We start from the raw sequence: 20,009 nt of genomic DNA on the forward strand, positions 1-20,009 counted from the left end.
GGTCCGGCCTTCCCGGGGAGCGCCTTAGGCGGCGGGCGCGCTGGAGGTGGGCGCGGCCCCTTTAAGCAGGGCCGTCGCGGCGGGGGGAGCCGTCCGTCGCCGCCGAATGGGAGCTCGCACCGCCCCTTCCCCTCGCTGCTCAGCCGCACTCGCCGCCGCATCCTGGAACAGCCGGGCCCAGGGGAAGCGCCCCGATTGGTGTGCCGGAGGGCAGCTCGCCGCTCTTATTGGCTGGAAGGAGGGGGGGCGCGGTTGGCCCCGCCCCCGCTCAGGGTAGGCTGCGGCGCGGGGGAAGGAGACGCTGCCCTTCCGCGGCCATGGCGCGCGGCGGGGGGAGAGGGTGCCGAGCGGGGCCGCGCGCCCCCCCCGCTACGGTGAGTGGTGCCGCCCGCGCTCGGTGGTGGGGGCCGGGCCGGGCGGGACGCACCATCGCTGGGAGGGGGGGAGACGGGGCACCCCCGGGTGGAACCGGGCCTGGGGTGGGGGGACGAGGACCCTCGGGATGCTGGGATGAGGGAGGCTTGGGGTTGCCTGGGTGGCGCCGCGGGGTGCAGGGGGCCTGGGGGATACCCCGGGGGTGCGAGGAGCCTGAGGGACCGCAGGGGTATGGGGGTGCCTGGGAGTGCAGGGGGCCCGGGACCCTCGTTTGTAGGGCCCCATCTTGCTGCAGCGCTGGTACGGGGAATCCCGCGGGGGGCTCCCTGCCTGGCCGGTGGGTTTAACAACCCGCGGCCGGGGGTGCCCGCAGCGCCTCATGGCGGGCAGGGCTGTGGTGAGATGCCCCGGACGGAGGGGTTTCCCTGGTGCCTTGCTGCATGTACTCCTCAGCCGGGCATATTGACCCCCCTCAGGTCTGCTTTCTGTGCCCAAAATTTCTTGCACTTCGCTCTTCTTGTCTGTGCTCTGGGCAAAACGTTGTGTTTAACCTTGCGGGGAGAGCCTGTCACCCGTGTCTGATCCCTGCGGGCGCCCACCGCCTTGAGACCATTGCCAAACATGGCTCCCGGACGGGGTCACACCAACCCACGGGCCGTGGGGTGTGAGGTTGCTGTCAGCTGTGGGGCCGGACAGGCGTGGGGGGTCGTCACATGGCTGTAACACCCGGGGTGGGTTTAGCTTGTTGGTGTGGGGAGACGCCAGATCCTGACATGGCCACACATAGGGTAAGGGCAGCTTCCCCTCACTGCAGCAGGGACAGCTCTCTACAAAGGCTGGCCTGGCAAAGAGCAGGGCTAAAGGGTTCATAACTTTGTGGCGTTTAAAATAGGATCCCCCTGGTTTCAATACATTCTTCTGTAGCTCTGTCCTTGACATGAAGCGCATCCCTCCTCCCCAGCTCCCAGCACGGCCAGCAAAGCTCTGCGTAAATTCAGGCAGCTTTAAAACCTCCTGGGCAAACACCCTTCGGTTGGTGGCTCCTGAGCAGGTCTTTGATACACAGAAAACTGAGCAAGAGCGGAGTTTTGCCCATGAAAGTATACGTGTAGTTATTTGCAATAATTTTATTTTATATGGGGACTGCACACAAAATCCCTCTGACCACGTGCAGCCAATTCAGGTGCACATAGAAATCTCTGGCAGCTATTGAGTCCAAGGATGCTGCTGCTGTAGAGCAGTTTGGGAATCTGACCCTGTGGTTGGTAGGACAAGCAAAAAATTGCTGCTGTTGGTGAGAAGATGCTTTAGATCTCCTGGTTGTCTCTAGTGGCATTGCTGCTCCAAGTGACCTGGTGTGTGGTTTATGAAGTGCAGTACAAGAAGGAGCAGGTCGTGTGTTACTTTCACTCCTCTGATTTTTCTCCTCTTCCTGCAGGAGGAGGATTGCTGGGTGAAGGCCAACCCCAGGACTCTGAGCCAGATGTCAGAGAAAAGTTGGATTTCTGTGTGAGCAGCTCACGCAGCACCCGCAAGTGCCCTTCCCCTTTGTGGCTCCTGGGGGTGCTGAGGTCCTCGTGCAGACATGGCATTTAGAAGGACAGAAGGAATGTCCATCATCCAGGCCTTGGCAATGACTGTGGCAGAGATCCCTGTGTTTGTTTACACGACGTTTGGACAGGTACAACAAGCAGGAAAGGCTTTTCTGCTGGGTTCCTTGGGTTTTCTGTTTGGGGGCCATCCATAGAGAGATAGATGAGTCTGTGTTAGTTCTGAGGGACAGAGGCACAATGGGGTGATGTTGGGGTACTTGGGCAGTTTGAGGGTTTGTAAAAATTGCATGGAGAGTTTGGGGTGGTGGGAGAGAGCTGATCAGAGTGGGCTTGGAGAGGGGAGAGAAGGGCTTTCCACATCCATTCCCGGGAGAACACCCGGGTTCAACCTCTCTCTTCTTCAAAGGCACTAAAAAAAGACTTTTGTCTTTTTTTCAATATATTTTCCAGTTGTAGTATTGCAACAGTTGGGGCAATAAAGCTCATCTACATACCAGGGTTTCAAAGCTGAATTTGGATAACTCAAATTGTATCTATTATAGGCCGTGTGCACATTTTGCAGTGTGTTTTGGTAAATGAAGACTGAGACCACATTCTCTGGGTTCTGTCAAAATGATGCTCTGCAGTTTCTCTGCTGCTGAATCTTAGTTGTGTAGCAGGAGCTATGTTTTGTGGGTGGGAGGGGGAATGCCAAGGTGTCTTATAACTGCTTTAAAAAAAAGAAAGAGTGGTGGAATTGGTTTTTCATTGTTGCTCTTTCATATCTTTTGTGTTTAAAGTCTGTCTTCTCTCAGCTGCGGCTCTCTCCAGGCCTGCGTAAGGTGCTGTTTGCTACTGCTCTCGGGACAGTTGCGTTGGCTCTTGCAGCTCATCAGTTGAAGCGTCGTCGTCGTCGAAAGAAGCAGATTGCTCCAGAGAAGTGTGGCTTTAAGCCTGGAGGGATCACAGTGCCTATCTTGCCAACCAGAAGGGTCTCCTCCGTGAAGAAAGGTTGGCCTTGCAAAAAGGGAAAATCCCCAAAAGCCTTTTATGAGGGAGCAAAGAGGATGTACAGGGAGCGATGGGAAGTTCCTGACAGCTGGGGGGGGAAAGGAAAGCAAAGCCGTTTGTGTAGTGCGTCAATGCAGAATGAAATTAGAAGCCTGAAGCACAGTGCCATGAACACAGGGTTAGAGGAGGAAAGGGAGAGACCCTGAGCTCAAAGCTCTTGCAAGAAAAAAATAATACTGACGTTTTCACCAAGGTTTACTGTTCCCATCCCCCTTCCTATGGAAAGAGTGCGGACCCATTACGCCATGCTTCCCCCGATAGTAATGACCCAGGGCACATGGTGACCTGGTTGCGTATTGATCTTGGTGATGAAAATATGATGCCTGACCCAGGGGTCCCGTATGCAGCTGTGTCAGTGAGGTTGGGTGGCAGAGGGGAGGGTGGCCTGGGCCAGGCTGGGGAGTCGGGAGTGTCTGTCCAGCTCTGTAGCAGCTCCTGGACCTCGGGCAGCTTCTTCACCTGCTTGGATGATTTTCTGGGGTAAGACTGACCCAGGTCCTCAACATAGCACTTTAGGGATTAGGCATTTGTTTTGTGAAACATGAAATCTTGAAGCATTTTTAATAACAAAGAGAGTGATGTCTGTGCTCTGCCTGGCCTGCCATCCACAATCGGTGAATAAATATTCATTCCTCAGCCTCAGATCCCCACTGATACCAGCTTTCTTAGAGTCTCAGAGCGAAATAGAGCATACAGGAGATCCATGACTCATTTCTAGGTATTGGAAGCTACTTTGCCCATCCACAGTCACACTTGGCAGGGCGATGTTATGCTCCCTATTCACAGCTGCAGTGAATTGGGCCTAAAATCCTACTTTTTTGTGACCTCCCCAACTGCAGGATACTCCAGCAAGAGAGTCCAGAGTCCTGGCAGCAAGAGCAATGACACACTCAGTGGGATTTCCTCCATTGAGCCCAGCAAACATTCCAGTTCCTCCCACAGCCTTGCCTCGGTAAGGACCTTCTCAACTGGGCTGGGAGAAGCAGGGCTGGGAGATACGAGTGCACTTACCTGTAACAGGATCACAAAGTTCTTGGGCTTGCGCTGGCTGATGGATAATGCCAAAGCTTTTGGAGCAGAACAGGTTATGGCATAATTGGAGGGTGGGTTCTGATATTAACCTTGCAGTGACTGGAGTTGCCTGCATGAAATCAAAGCAGCATTTTCCCGTGACCAAAAGCCCCAGGTACATCCCATTTCTTTGGCCAACAAGGGGCTGCAGGAGGGTCTTATGTGTGGGACTTGGCTGATTCCTCAGGGCTCTCCATGATCCCCTCAAGGAGTGAGGCTGGGTTGTTGCTCGGTCTAGTAGCAATGGGGAGCTTGTTTGCTTCTCTCCATGGTGGGGGTTTGCGTGGCCCAGCAGCCTCTGTGCCAGCACAGCCCTCCTATGCTGGGGCTGCTCACACATTGCTTGGTTGTTAAAACCAAGTTAACTACCAAAATCAGATAGATCTGATCAGGAAAAAGTGCAGGTTGAGAAAACTGCCTAGTTGTTCTACCTCCTCTAAAGCCAAAAGCAGTCCATAAATACAGGTCATTCAGGCTTGACCAGGCAGCAGAAGCCATCGCTGTTTATATCCACCTCTTGTCAGAACAAACGTGGAGGATTGGGGAGCATTTGTGGCTTCAAGACCTGTTTTACATCCCCATTGCTCAAAGCTTTGCATGCTGCTGTTAGAGCAGTGGGTGGCACAGGTGAACCTCTGCAGCTTCGTGCACTGCGACTTACTGAGAAACACCCCCTCAGCATCACCTGCCAGAGCATCCGGCGTCAGTGGCTGATTAGCAACGCTGAGGCAGGAAGGGGGGAAAAATCACTCCTTCGAAGGGAGCTGTCAGCCAGCAGCACCCTACAGTATGTGCAGGCATTGTGGTATTTTAGCTTGTCCTGTGTTGTTAAAGCACCAGAAAGTTGCCAAAAATCTGTGCTGGCCAAAGTGTGTCTCCAGCAGGCGGCAGTGTCAGCACAGCTCTGGGCAGGGAGCCCTGCACCAGTATTCCCCTGGGGTGACAAGGATATGATGGGACGTGTCAGTGTGGACCAAGCTGTGTCCAGCTCTGGCCTCCTCCCCCCCTGCAGGGACTCCCATGTCCATTTAATTCCCCCGTGGCTTCTCCCTTCCCACAGATGCTGTCTGTGTTTTATATTGCTGAAGTCTGTTTCTCTTTAGATAAAAAACTATCTAAATTCCTTTTTCCACTGCTGGTGCATGGGTGGGGTATCCACATGGAGAGGGATCTGTTCCCGTACCCCCTTCACTGTGTGGGAGCTGAGGTTCTGTGACAGCGTACTCACTGCTTTCATGTTACTTTATAGGAAAACAGCTCATCCGTCACACAGCTGCAGTTTCTGCCCGCTCTCTCATCTACTTCCTGGGGCTCTTCTTTGGCATTTAGTAAATAAGTCAGCAGCAGTGAACTGATGATTTGCAGTTCTGGATCTCAAGATGATTTATTGACACTCCATAGAGATTAATTAATGGAGGCAGGGCAAGAACTCATCTGTCAGACGATTATTGTAGCTTTTTTCCTAGCATCGCATTTGGACATCTTTCTCTAAGCTGTATGAAAACACTGGTCATTGATAGCGTTTGAACTCAGCACTTTATTGGGTCAGACTTTAAAAGATGTTTATACACTACTGTGTAATTGGAGAAAGCTGATAATTTGCTGTATAGATCTTAGTGCTCAGCCCTCCCAGGAGAAGGTTTAGTTACAAAGAGAAGAGCAGGGATCCCTCTGGCCAAAGTCCTCAGCTCTGTTTTTGCTGGTAATCTGTTCCTTTGCTTGGACTGTGGTCGCTTCCCCCCACTTCCAGTGTTTTTTGCACAGGCAGCTGGCGCTGACAATCATTCAAAATCGTTGTGCCGTTGTAGTGATTGTTTTGAAGCTTTCTCGGGCTGTTGCCTCCATTAGTGTTCTCCTGCTAGTGCTCACCGTTGTACAGCTTGCTGTTTCCTAATGAAGCTTTAGTGTAAATTGGTTGGGAAGATATTTCCCACACAGCTTTCCATGCTTTCAAAGATACTGCTATGGTGCTGGGTGGAGAAGGGGAGGACTTCTCACCTTGCCTCCCCTCTCATCACCACGCTGCTCTTGGCAGTTGACAGCATAGTGTGAAGCCAAGTGGGAGGGAGCCAGTAACCCTTGATACCCTCCCCTTCCCAGGCAAGGGAGTACCGATACAGGGGAGCACAAAGGCAAACATGGGGAAGGGAAATGGCTTATCATTCAGATTTAACTGGTGGTGGTTGTGTGGTCTTAATGCTGCTATGCTTGGAGAGAATTCAAAAAGCATTTGCTGCTCTCTGCTGCTTTCCTACAGATGGTGGCAGTCAACTCTTCAAGTCCAATACCGGCATCATCAGGAATGTGGGAGGCCCAGGCAATGGGGGATGCTGGAGCCATTGGTGATTCCAGTGCAGAGAGCCTCTATGTTCAAGGTAACAAGGGTAACATTGCTCTGGGGAAATTATTTATCACTGTGAGAGCAAAAAAGAGGATGTAAGTTGACGTGGAGCATTAGCAGCTTAATGTGGAGTTCTAATAGGAAGCTCTCTCCCATTCTCGACTTAACAGTCACTTGTTAGTTATAAAAATCTTGTCTTCTCTGAAGGAAACATTTCTCTGTTTTCTCAGTGAATAATTTACTTCCAAAATACTGTTCTTTGAGCAACAGGCTCACCTTGTGCAGAGAACAGTATTGTGTAAGTAATGTGGCTGATGTTTTAACCAGTTTGGGGCTGTTCTCCTTAACTTCTAATCCAAATTAAACCATATTTAAAAGGGAAAGAAATAGAATACATTTATTCTTTCAGTTGGGGGGAGGCTTCCCTCTTTGCTGCATTGTCTGAGTAAGCCAAGACGCATGCTGTATTGCTTTGTTCCTGAGTGGCCTGGGACTCTCATAGCTTGTATCTGGTTGCGTTGCCAGGCATGGAGCTGTTTGAGGAGGCCCTGCAGAAATGGGAGCAGGCATTGACCATAAGGCAGAGGGACAGTGCTAGTACCAGCACCCCTGTGCCCTGGGACAGCAAAAAACAGCAAGAGAGCATGTCTGAGAACATCCCAGAGGTAGGTCCCCACTTTTCCCTTGCATTTGTCAGCTGGGGAGCATGCTGAAAGACCAGCCTGGGTGCTGGAAGCAGTAATTAGGAGGTTAAAAGAAGAGCAAATTAAGGGCAGAACTGGGCCAGACTCTGTTTAAGAGCTGTCTATATCTGTGGCTTCCTTATGCAATGTGAGTGGGTGTTTTTAATTTCTTTTTCTTTTTAATAAGTCTCACCCCCTCATTCCCCAGCTTTTCTACCCACCTTCCAGCATCATGTCAGTCACTGTCATGCAAGTCCTCCAGTAGCAGAGGCTACGGGAGGAAAAGGCTGTAACAAATACAGCACCGAAGAGAAAGAAATAGCTTTTTGCCTGGCAGTGTTGTGTCTGTAACTTTTCAAAGCATTTGAAAGTGGAGATCTTGATGGTCGCTATGACTTCCTAGGAAGCTGGATTGAGAAGTGGAGGCCAGCTGCCCACTTGTATTAATGAGTAAAGTGAAGTGGTAAATCGGTAGGAGCTAAGGGCGTCCCTGCTCATGGAGCAGGTGGGTCAGAGATGTGTAACTTTTTCTGCCAACAGCTACAGAAACAAGTATTTTAGGACAGTGCCTTATTGTCTTGGACTCGAGGACTATGCAGGGAAGAACTCTGATAAGAGGAGATCCAAACTAGAAAGGCTTTGTGACAATCACAAAGCTAAAGAGAGCAGCTGTAGCTCAGGACTGAAAGGAGCTAAAATCCCAACTCTCCAGGAGTTCTCACTGGCAAAAAGTGTTCCCAGCCTCTTGTAAATAGTGCCTGGTGTAGTAAGTATGTGGGATATTTGTCTTTTGTGCTGGATAATATTTATCCAAGTCAAATCTGGATTTTCTTGTTGTTGTCTCTCCTTGAAGAGTCCTATAGTATTTTTAAAACTGACTTTAAAAAGTTGATTCATTATCAAAATAGATTTTGTGCTTCTTGTTAATGCTTCTGTCTTCTGGGTGAGATACTCATGCAGACACAGGGGCATGAAGGCAAGATGCTGTGTAAGTCTTAATTCCCCCCCCCCCCCCCCCCCCTTCCCACCCCCTTTTTTTTCTATCCTCCTGTGCTGCTTACAGCAAACTTTGCTTATGCCCAGCACCTTAATGCAAGGACTCTTACTCTGTTATCCAGTTCTGGATACTCAGTTGTATTCAACAAAGACGTTCTGATGTGATTCCCCCTTGAAATTAGGCTAAAGTCACAAGTCAGGAGAATTAAGTGATCTGTAACTCATTAAAATACCTATTTCTCTGGATGGCAGGTTAAAGTTCTTAAATTATTTATTCCTTTTTTAATGGGAAAACAAAACTGTGAAGCTAAAAAGCCAGAGGGTTTAATAGACTGTGTAGAAGCTTCCCTCCCCTTGCATTATTAGCTGCATTGTAGGATTAATGAGTCCTCTCTCTCTCTCTTTTTTTTTTTTTTTTTTTTTAAATCATTTAATCTGCAAACTGTAAATCCCATTTTACTGAAAATTTCCCTCCATATTTGTGCTGTCAATCTGCCTCTGCCCATCTGGCTAACTAAGGGTGGCATTTATGTATGTTCAAGGAGGAGTCCCAGAAAAGGGAGTTTGCCGAGAAGCTGGAGGCCCTCTTGCACCGAGCCTACCACCTCCAGGAAGAGTTTGGGTCCTCGCTTCCGTCAGACAGCATGCTGCTGGATCTGGGTATGGGACCTGGGTTAGAAATGCATTAGAAGGCCCGTTTCTTTTCTGATTTTATGTCTTTTCTGTAACCTAGGCAATGAAATGATGTCGAAGTGCTGTTTATGGGAGTGGGAGGGAGGGCACAGTGGCTAAGAGGAGTGGTAGTCCATAAACTCCAACACATGCAGCTTCTTCCTGTCCTCCAGAGAAGACTTTAATGCTTCCATTGGCGGATGGGTCATTGCGGCTTCGGACAGATGATGAAGACAGCTCCATTTCTGAGGACTCCTTCTTCTCTGCAGCAGAGGTGACTTAAGTTTCAGCTGTGGGTAGCAGTCCAGCTGCTTGGAGGGGAGCCACAAAGGCAGTGGAGCCAAACACATCTTGGTAGAGGAGGATGATACAACATGGAGCAACAGCCCCAATCTGGGAGGGTCATGGTGGATGTTCGGAAAAGTTGTTTCATTAGGGGCATGGTGCAGCCCTTTCCAACCAGCATTTCCATATCATCGTCCTATTTACTGTAGAAAACATGCTGTAAAAGCTGGGAAAGTACTGTAAATCTAAAGTAATGTGATTTGGTTGTGTAAATTTTAGGGGATATTGAGCTGTGTCAGAGCTGAGACAGCTTTGAAACTGGTGGGAAGAGAAATGTCTTTGCATGAAATAATTGGCAGTGACGAAAGTTTGCTAGTTGAAGAAGGCACATCTCGCTTGTGTGCGGTCTCTGAGTATTTGCAAATATTTAATGAGATCACTTTGTTCTTCCCATGCTTCTTGCCACCCCTACAGCTCTTTGACTCTCTCCACTTTGAGGAAATACCATTCCACCTCTCTAAGCCAGTAGCGGCATATGAAGAAGCTCTGCAGTTAGTGAAAGAAGGGAAAGTTGCATGCCGGACGCTGAGGTGAAGTGCCAGCTGGAGTTGTGGATCCTTGTGTTGAGGCTCCTTTTAGCAGTGTGAACACATCATTTGCATTTGAGCAGCTGTATAACCAGAATAACCTTTTGGGGTCCAAAATTCTCAGCATCCTTCCTGCTGATTCAGACTTCCCAGGGAACTAGTCCTGGATTTTAGGACACATGTTAAGAAAGGGTAATTGTGCCAGGAAATTTGTAATGAGAAATGTGCCTGTTCTGTGTGGCTGGCTGGCATAGTCCTGTGCTGTAACAGCCTTTGCAGAGGTGCTGTGGTCCCCTGGGAGCTGTGCAAAGGGAATGCAGTTGTTACTTTCTCCTAGGCATGGATTGGGAATTACTTTTTTTAGGGGAGCATAGCTGTTAAGAACACAGACAGCAGGAGAGCTGAAATTTAAGCAATCCTTTCCCTTTCTTTCTAGGACAGAGCTCCTTGGCTGCTACAGCGACCAGGATTTCCTTGCAAAGCTGCATTGCATCAGGCAGGCCTTCCAGGTGAGAATGGCTTGAGGTTCCCATGCTCCTGCAGTGCGTTGATGCCAGCAGCATGTTCTCCTCTACCTGCACGGGGGTGAAGTCTTTGCCCCTCTAGAGAAAGTAAAAGCACAAGCAGCAGCAGCCCAAGCTCCCCTTGCTTAACTCTGTAATCCTGTCCTGATCAATTTGATTTGGAGAGGGAGAGGATCCCCTGGTCCCTGTGCCCACTTGAGTGGTGGTTACGTGGCCACTGACACTGGTTTAGTTCTGAGAAGTTTGGGAATTTCAGAGCTGCAGGGAAGCTGGTACTTCTGCTAAGAGCTTCTCGCTGGGCTGGAGTCAAACCTCTGAGGTGGGGGAGTAAGGTTTCCTTCTCAATCTTCCTGGCAAGGTATGTCTACAGCCTGAACAGCAGGTTTTGTGCCCTGGCCCCACTGCCACCCTGTGGCTCCTGTGCCTCTGTTCTTGCCACTTCCCGTCATTCAACCTAATTTTAAACTTGCTTCCTAGAGAGAGCAGTTTTCTAGACTCCAGCTTATTAAAGGTTAATGATACTGGTGTATGCAGCATTGCACTCCTTTGTGTCCTGTCCTTTTTTTCTCCCAGCTCAGAATTTGTGTGGGTGTAGGTGCTCACAGAAGACTTCTTGTGTTCCCTCTGCAGGAGCTGCTGGAGGATGAAAGCAATCAACTGTTTTTTGGGGAGGTTGGGAAGCAAATGGTGATAGGACTGATGACAAAAGCTGAAAAGGTAGGAAGTTTGTATGACAACTAAGCTGTGTCTTGAGCACAGGGTCACTTGTTCCTCCATCCCAACCCAGAGTTTGTCCAGAGTGTGTTGGAAGAAGCAAACTTCATCTGTATGCTGGTGACTATTGTGAGAAATAAAGCACAGGCATTTTTAATCTTGTTTAACAATATTCTCCTCTTGAAAGAGCCTCTCTCTGCATCTCCTGTCCACAGTTTGATACTGTGCCTCACTGAAGCGAACAGAGGGTACAGTGTGTACATCAGCAATGGCATTGTCTCAAGGAATATAGGAAAGGGAAAACCTAATCAAACTTTTGCATTAGTGACGTACCAGTTTTCAGATCCCTGGCTTAGTCACTGGTCATCCCCTGAACAGGGAGATCGTTGCTTGCACAGCACTAGTTCTTTAGTGGCTCAGTTTGCATTCAAGATGTCTCTAGCTGCTTTCTTGAAGAAAGTGGAGCAACATAGGTGCTTTGAGTCACAGCTGTGCCTAGGGCCATCCATGCCTCCTAGAAATAAATCCTCTCTTCACAAAGAGTGTTTTGGCTAAAAACTTCAGCCAGTCACATGCATAGATGTTGATGTTAGCTCAAAATAGAGTAGTAAAACTGGTGAAATGTGCCCACAGCTGTTGTACCTTCTGAAGTGTTTTGTTTCTCTGTGTTCCCAGAATCCCAAAGCTTTTCTGGAAAGCTATGAGGAGATGCTGCGTTATGCACTGAAGCAAGAGACCTGGCCAACCACTCAACAGGAGCTGGAGGGAAGAGGGGTTGGTAAAGACATTCTCTCTACAAAGTTGCAGAGTAGTTGGAAGATAATGGATATGTAGGAACTGCCCAGGATTGAAAGAACTGCTGCTGAAATATGATTATTTTGCAATTGTACATTGTGTAGTTCAGCTCATTACATTTTGTTGCTTCAAAGTAAAAGAGTAAAGTCCATCTCTTTTTTTTTTTTAAAAAAAAAAAACAGTTTCCTTTACAGACTGCTCTGTTCTTTGACAGGTGGTGTGCATGAGTTTCTTTGATATTGTGCTGGACTTCATCCTCATGGATGCTTTTGAGGATCTAGAGAACCCGCCATCCTCTGTGCTGGCTGTGCTGCGCAACCGATGGCTCTCCGACAGCTTCAAGGAGACGGTGCGTTAAGTGGGTAGTCCTTGTGCTGAGCACGAGATCTCAGTGCCAAGGCTAGGAAAGAGTATAACCTTGTCTGTCCTGGCTAAGCTGAGTTTTCTCTTTAGAAATACCATTCTTTCCTGAAGTTCTAAACAACAGTTTTCTGGTACATGTAAATTGTGCATAGGAAAGCTTTCCTTTAGTTTGAAAGCATCTGGTTGGCTCCAATAGACTTATTTCTCTAGCGGCCTTTATCAGTGATGCCATGGAGTTGTTAAAAGATGATGATTTTCATGACTGAGGATCAAAATGTAGGGAAAAACATGCGTGTTTTTTTTGCACCTGGCCACTTGTTCTGGTGGTACCACAGCAGACACTGATGCTCAAATAGCAGCACTTTCCTCTAGTCCTGGCCCTCAGCTGCATATTTAATACTGATTAGTTTCATAGACTGAGAAGATGGTTGGGAGGCACCTTTGAACAGCTGTCTGCTTACAGTCTGCATTCTAGAGTGTTTGGCAACTGTGTCAGATCATATTAGCAATCCTCAAAAACACTTTGGCTTTTTTGGAATAGATCAGGAGTGGCCAAATCTGCTTCGATTTTTCTAACTAATTTTAGAGTTGTTGGCACAAAAGGGCCACTGCTTTGATATTTTGATGGCAATATGTTGGTAAACTTTTTTTTCTGAAAAGTAATCCCAGCAACTGATGGTCTCTCTCTCTTAATCATAGGCCCTAGCAACTGCCTGCTGGTCAGTTCTGAAAGCAAAAAGGAGGCTCCTGATGGTAAGCAAAGTTAATTAAAAGGGAAAGAATCTAATGTATTTGAAGCTGAAAAGATAACACAGAGATCTTGACAAAATACAAAATCTAAGTGGTGTAAGACTGAACTGAATAGCATTCTTTGTGATGCTTTGGAGCAGTGGGGTCCTGCTGTCAGTGCTCCAGTGCCATGGCAGTGTTTTACTGGATCAGTATGAGTTTATTCTCCCTTTTTCTTAATGTGAGGAGTCAAAAGACAACGTTGCCTGTTTGGTATTCCCTCTCCTCCCTCACAATACCATAGGAATGGTCACAGACACCAAGCAACAAGGGACTGCTCCTGAATTGTAGTTTTGCTGCCGGCAGCACAATGAATGGCTTGTGCTTCTCCACTTCCCAGCTGACTGCTGACTTGCTATTACTTGATGTGTTTCCCTTAAATCTGTGGCTTTCTAAAGTATCACAGCTGATGAGTTCATGGACCTGGGGAACAGGAAGCCTCAACTTCAAAACCCCAGTTCTGCCACAGGGTCTGTGGCCTCTGGCAAGTTTTCAGCTCCTATCCCGCAACCAGCTGGTACGACTGGGTTTGCCTCATGAGATGGTTCAAAGAGAAATGAGAGCGTTGGAAGCTGTATTGGTGTTGGCATGCAGTAGCTCTGTCTTGGATATTTGCATGCCCTTTCCTGGCTTGTTCTGGAGATTATAAATAGAGTCTATAAAGACTGCCTGATGGTTGCCTTCCTTTTTCTTCTATTTATTTTCCTCCTGAAATGGTAGTTTAGAAACACAAAGGTAGAAAGCTCTAGTCATCCTTCAAGGGATCTGAAAGATAAATGTAATTCTGCAGAAAGAGATGGTCTTAAGTAGCTCTTAACTTCAGTTACTGAAGCATGGTGCTTTCTGGTAGCTGATATGGAATAAGCTGCTAATTCTGTCTGACAACTAAGACCAACCAATTCTTCCCTTCCCTGTGGCAGGTACCAGATGGCTTTATCTCTCATTTCTACTCCGTATCGGAGCATGTCAGTCCTGTTCTAGCCTTTGGTTTTCTGGGCCCCAAACAGCAGCTATCTGAAGTCTGCAGTTTCTTCAAGGTAAGATGGCTTTTCTGTACCTGATCTGTGTGGGACTCCTGCTGTCTTCTGTCTTCTGCAGATGTGTGCTTTTGATGACTGATGTGGCATTAAGAAACTTGGCTGTATACAAAAGCCTTCTAAAAATCACTGTGTTTTGAGATGCAGACTGCTGAATTCAGATTGATAGGAATTCCCAGCACAATTTACCACAGCTGATAGCAAAATTGTGTGATGAAATCAATTTATACCATTAGTATTGGAAAAAATTATGGGTGCATATGCTGAAAGAATATGTTGTGTAAGAGTACATGGTATCTTACAAGTTATTTGACCTTAAAGCCTAAATCCTCTTGTTCTTGTAGATAATATCATGAAAAGCTTTGTTGCATTCATTATATGTTTGCATGGCTATTACCATGGACATCGGTATTTCTTTCCTGACTTCAGGAGCTCTGCTGTCCTGTTTCAGAGGCATGAGGGGATTTAGCCACAAAAGTAATACCCCAGTCTCCTAAATGTAAACCTTCCTTTTGTCTTTGTAGCACCAGATATTACAATATCTGAAGGACATGTTTGATTTGGACAACGTGAGATACACAACAGTGCAGTCGCTGGCAGAAGACATTTTGCAGCTGTCGCGGCGGCGCAGTGAGATCCTCTTGGGATATCTGGGCACTGAGACTTCCCCTGAGATGAATGGCACGCTTCCTGGTGAAAATGAGCCACTGAAGGAGCTCATCTGATGTCAATCAGGGGAGGAAAACAGTTTTGTACAAGGACCTTTTTCCTCCCAGAGGTGGACAAAACTACCTGCAATGCTCAGTGGTGGCAGCAAGACTAGTTCAACACACAGCAACCTGGTGGGACCTTCTGCTTTTTGTAGCCAGTAGTGTTTGCTGGGATGGATCCAGGACCACTTGCCAGCTTATGGTTTGAATTTCTTCTTTATTCCACCTTTCTGTTCTTTTTATTATTATTATTTTTAATGTGTCATATAAATCACAAACTGCCTGGGCCCAGATTTTTGCTCAATTCTCTTGAATAGGGCAACATATGTACCTGTTTCACCTGAGCTTTTCTGGGAGATGATCCCTGACGTTTACGATTGTGTGTGGGAGCAGGAACATCATTGGTAAATTCTCCACTTGTCCCGTAGCTTCTCGAGGAGGCTTTGTTTGCTTTGGGATTTTTATTATCGTTCTGTCTCTGCTGTGTTTCTACAGACATTACTGCTGATTTTACCTTATGTGATTTAACACATGCAATGTGACTAGCAAAGATTTCTTTCCCAGGGAGGAAGAAATACTTCTGTAAAGCACTGAAGTAGAATGCAGACTTTTGTAACCAGTCTGAAGCTCTAAGGAAGTTGGTCTGTTCCCTCTGTGTCGCTGCTCTTTGCAGGCCAGATGACGGGCTCTGTGCCATGGTCATCCTCGCGTAGGAGATTGCTGAGGTCTACATTTGCCCCTACCACAAGCTAGTGTGAGGAGGGGGTGGATTTGCATCCTGCCTGTGCATGCACAAAGTCTTTAACATCCATCAAAGTGCCTTGCTGTATTTCAGAATGAGCCAGCAGCAGTTTTTGCTGGGTAGGAGGTGTGGGGTGTACACAGGCAGAGGGAACCAGTATAGCGTGGTGCCTATTCCTATTATGCATAAGGCAGTAAGAGGTGTAGATGTTGGATGTGATGTACAAAAGGGGTTACATGTGCAGGTAGCTGGAGAGCTGGGATCAAGCTGCTAGAGAGGAAATGACTCTTTATAGTCTGTCAATCCTAAGAAACATAGTGTAGTTTTGGGTATAGATCAAGTGCATGTATATGTATGTCTCTGTAGTGCTGGGATGGGCTCTTCTCGAATGATGTGATCCTGATGGCACAGCCAGCACCTCAAATCTGGCTGCTTTGGGACATGTGCTGAGTTGGATACTAGGGTAGGGCAGTGGAGTGTGCTGGACTTGAGGCAATCCTGGCTTTTGTGTGAGGTTTGCAGTGATTTGCTGAGTCCTCTGTGAGTGTGATGCCACAGATGAAGGCTGAGGGTCCAGCCTGTGCTTTCTTCTGTTTCAGTCCACATGTGGCTCCAAATCACAGCTTCAGATTGTGCAGGTCTTCACGGAGAATAAAATGGGGACTTTCACAAAAACACGGGCTTCACTTTTTTTCTCCAGACTGATTAGTTATCCCTTGTGTCTGTTCCAGGTAAAAGTCATAAGACTTACCTAGCCATATTTTTGCAAGGGGAAACAAAAAGTAAGAATCTGGAGTTTCCATAGGGGTGGAAAGTCAGTGCATGGGCTTGGGGAATACAAATGTCTTCTTTCTTGCCCTTCAGATTTCTAATGTGGGTTCTGCTGGTAAAAGCAGGAAGGAAGTAAGCAGGGAAAAACTAAACAAGAGGATGTAAAAGGAGTAGATAAATGCTCCTGAGATGCTTGCAAGAGGGTAAGTGTAGAGCACGCAACAGCTGTTGCTCTATAAGCACATCAGACTGATGTGGCTTATCCTGAAGAACAGATTAATGCAATAAACAAGACACTGCTGAGGCAGAAGTGAGGAGCAGCTGACCTGAGTGAGGCTGCGTGAAATAAACTGTTATGAGAAGGATTTGAGAGAGAGCAATTAAAACTAGGAAAGGTCTTTTGAGGTGCCTTGCTCCTGGCAGCATGCAGTGAGAGAAGAAACAGAGGATGTTGTATTAGCGTGACACACCTGCTTTATGTAAACTGTGATTCAAAAGTGTGTTATATTCTGAAAGCAAGTTACTTTGCCAAAAAAGTGTTTCTAGTGCTTTGTGCTCTTGTATGGCTGGTTTAGAAGAAAGAGTAACTTCAGCAGCTTTGTATAGTGGTTAAAAAGATGCTAAAATGTGAAGATTAATGTAATAAGATGGATTGTAATTCAAAACAATCAATGCTGTTAATTTCAGATTTTTAGAGTTGTTTTATGTGTATTTATTTACTACTTTGAGTGTCTTTTGGACTCAGCGCTTGGGGCAGCCTGCCTACTTTGTGTACAGACAAGAACAGGGGCTGCTGACTTTGGTCTTTTCGCATCCTTGAGGGAGAGGATACTGAAACAGGGTCCCCATGAAGCAAACACTAACTTGCACTGCAGCTTTTTAAGCAAAGAAATTGTAAATTCCTAATCAATCAAATGGAAGAAAGACAGTTTTATTACAGCTGTATGCTTTTCCTTAGCCCTTATTGCAAATAGGGTATGCTGCCCTCCCAGTGAAGGTAAAGAGGGATCTTCATCGAGAACATCCACAGCTTCTTGAATGTTGAGTTCTCCCCTTCCACCCACCAGCACTAACTTGCTCCTCCACAAGCCAAGTTTGTCTGCTGAGACAAACTGATTTTCTCTTTGCTGGGGAGGATGGTAAACTTCTCTACAATCCCTTTCCCCCTGCTATTTCATTGCTGCTCTTTCTCCCTCCCCAATCCCAGTGTGGCTTGAGAGGAAAGGCAGAAGAAAGGTGTTTGCAGCCTCTGAAGGGTACTGTTCAGATCAGCGGGTTCAGAAGAGCTGTTGCTGTGGAAGAAGCTCTCCCTGACCCGAGGGGTGGTGGTCAGTGACCCGCTGCGTTCAGCTCCTTTGGCTGCAGCCCTGAGCAGGGGCTCAGGCTGCTGCCACTGATCCCATCCAGGGCAGGGCTTGGCTCAAAGGGCAACCCCCTCATACCCATCTGTGTTTCAGGGTAGAGTAAAAGGTTGTGACGGAACAACTGCCTGCCCTCTGGCTTCATAAGAGATCACTAGAAAATCCTTCTTTCCACAGCATACTGTGTTTAGCAAAGGAAATTCTTCAGTATTAGTAGCAGTTGAGATACGTATTCGGGTAGAATCTCTAGAGATAAGGTATTTGCCTTTTTTATAATGAACCCTTATTCTCAAGGGGTTAAATCATTCTGGGCTGACACTTGCAAGAATTTAGCACTGATGGGGATTTAAAGTGGCTTAGCAGCTATGAAGTAAAATCCTTCAGTAGTTTCTGATGCTTAAACATAATTTCAAATATGCATGACTTTCAGTTTTTATGTGGAGGTTATAACAAGCTTCACCAGTGGTTAAAGTACGTACTCAGTACTTTTATATATGTAGAGACTACACCAAATGGCTCTAGGATGGTCTTTATGATCTTTAAAGCACAAATACATTAATAAAAAAATATGAGGAAAAACCTGCCTTGTTGTATCGACGAGATCAGTGTGGCTTTGAAGAGCGTGATTTGTGCTGTCTCATACGAGGAGGTAGGAAAGCAGGATTTTACTTACCCCTCTTCAGTAGAACATTCCTCTGCCATATCTGAAACTAATGAATGTAAACTTGTGCCTGTTTTTCCTTGATTTCCTAAAGGTGTAAAAATCTGTTCTTGTTCTGCTTCTTTCTTTTTCTTTGCAGCTATTTTTTTTAATACCTTTAATCTTAGGATGTGGGCATTACAAGTCAAATAAAACTTTCCTTCATGATTGTGGTTTTTGTTTGTAAACGTCCTGGTGTAACTTGCTAGAAACTCAAGTCTTTGGTTTCTGATTTAGATGGCAGTTGTGGTGACACCTCTGGTGCTAGTCATGGTCTAAAGCAAAGCTGGCTCTTCCTAGAGTCAAAATGCTAAACTTACAGCAAGTAAACTTAAGGGTTCTGTTTGCGTGAGGACTCTTCCTGGTTCTACTGAAGACAAGTCCATAGATTAAGCAGGCTATAAAATAAACAAGACAACTCATTGTACTTTGAGCAGTAGTTGAAGTTGAGAACTGTAGGGTTTCATTTTTCAGATTTTTCTTTTTCCATGGTGGTTTGATTGTGTTTGGGTGTGGTGTGGGTAGGCTAGCAAGCTGTGATAAAGTGGTAACAGAAATCCCAGTGAGGAGCAGAATCTCTTAAACATTGTTCAAGTTCTTGTAGCATCCTTATCAGCCTCCCAAACTATGTGAAAGAAACCCAGAGTAAAAACTGTGGGTTGATATCAGAGATGCCCATCTGCTACGCAATGCAGGAAACTCATCTTCTTATTCTTCTGAAGCAATTACAGTATGTTTAAATACTTTCATTTTCAAATGATACAGAAACCGGATTGAATCAGATAGACTGTTTGCTTCCACAGTGATTAAGATTTCATCCATACGCTTAAGAATAAAAAAATAAGCCTTGGTTAGCATTAATGCAAGCCTGTCACGAACTATGATATATGCAAGTAAAATGTTCATGAATAGGAAATTTTTTGTCTCATGCCACACCCTGAAGGCTAGTTGAAAGAGTTAAAAGGAGTTTATCTTAGTTTCCATGGTGTCAGACTGTATACTCATTCCATCTCCAGAGCAGCTTTGTGCTTTCTTATGCTGAAGGAACAGAGCAAAGGCTGCTCTGTGTATTGACACTTTCTTCTTATGTTCAGGAAGGAGTGGGTGAATATAGCAATGAAGCCCACAATTTTCAGTACTTGTCATGGTACATAGATCAAATGTAATCCACTCTGCCAGCATAACTCTATATTCAATAGCTTGGAAAGGAGGAGATTTATTTAACTTGAATAATGAAAGCAGTAAATCACTCATGCTACCTTGTAGCAGCCTTCTGCAATGAACTGAACTTCTGCAGTAAATATTTGCTCTTTCTTTCCAAGTAATGAGACTTTAATGCTATCTTTCTTCTTGCAATGCCAGGAAGAGCGTCAGCTTTGAAGAGCCTGTTGAAATTAATGGGACATAATCATAATTGCTATCTGAAAACAGGTATATTACAACTGCAGGAAAAGGAGTTTTCTCGCTGCTCTGAAATCTTGCTTTAAGGTGAATGTGTTAAGGGGTAGAAATCCCAATTGGTGTGTTTTCCTGACATATAAAGATTAAAGGCAACCCCTTGCCTACGATTATTATTTCTTGTGCTGCTCTTGCATATTTCTTTTTCTGTAAGTTTTATTTTTAAAAACTGGATTCACTTTGGTGGTTTGGTCTGAAGATGTATTTGCCTTCCATACACTTTTCTGTGCAGTGCTCCTTGTATATCTCGCTTCTGAAGTGCTGCACTGTGTTCTCCCTTTTCCTCAGGCTCCCCAGGTAAGTATTATTCTCTGGGGTCACATAAGGGAACATTCATTTCAGTGTGGGCTTCAAAGTGGGTGATTTCAGTAGTCAAAGGTATTTGGGGAGCTAAAAAAAGGTATTACCTGGATGGGGTTGTGCCTGGCTTTG

The 20,009-nt window shown here is 46.3% G+C and overlaps 1 protein-coding gene across 1 annotated transcript; it reads left to right on the top strand.

The window, feature by feature from the left end:
* Positions 1-317: 317 nt before the first annotated feature.
* On the top strand, positions 318-18,287 carry MIGA2 (mitoguardin 2). Its single transcript, XM_082492457.1, has 16 exons — positions 318-374; positions 1,814-2,056; positions 2,708-2,918; positions 3,818-3,930; positions 6,307-6,424; positions 6,916-7,055; positions 8,612-8,729; positions 8,915-9,015; positions 9,501-9,616; positions 10,050-10,122; positions 10,768-10,854; positions 11,527-11,625; positions 11,861-11,995; positions 12,709-12,762; positions 13,719-13,835; positions 14,360-18,287. The coding sequence occupies exons 2-16, from the start codon at positions 1,961-1,963 to the stop codon at positions 14,558-14,560; spliced, it is 1,779 nt and encodes a 592-aa protein (XP_082348583.1). The 5' UTR covers positions 318-374; positions 1,814-1,960; the 3' UTR covers positions 14,561-18,287.
* Positions 18,288-20,009: the final 1,722 nt, after the last annotated feature.

Source organism: Vanellus vanellus, assembly GCF_965231255.1.
Source record: "Vanellus vanellus genome assembly, chromosome: 18".
NCBI lineage: Eukaryota > Metazoa > Chordata > Aves > Charadriiformes > Charadriidae > Vanellus > Vanellus vanellus.

Bases quoted from the DNA above. Each gene is read 5' to 3' on its own strand.
- MIGA2 (XM_082492457.1), top strand. From the start codon at position 1,961: ATGGCATTTAGAAGGACAGAAGGAATGTCCATCATCCAGGCCTTGGCA. The intron at 10,855-11,526 runs GTAGGAAGTTTG...CTGTGTTCCCAG, and splicing joins TGATGACAAAAGCTGAAAAG to AATCCCAAAGCTTTTCTGGA. The intron at 13,836-14,359 runs GTAAGATGGCTT...TTGTCTTTGTAG, and splicing joins AAGTCTGCAGTTTCTTCAAG to CACCAGATATTACAATATCT.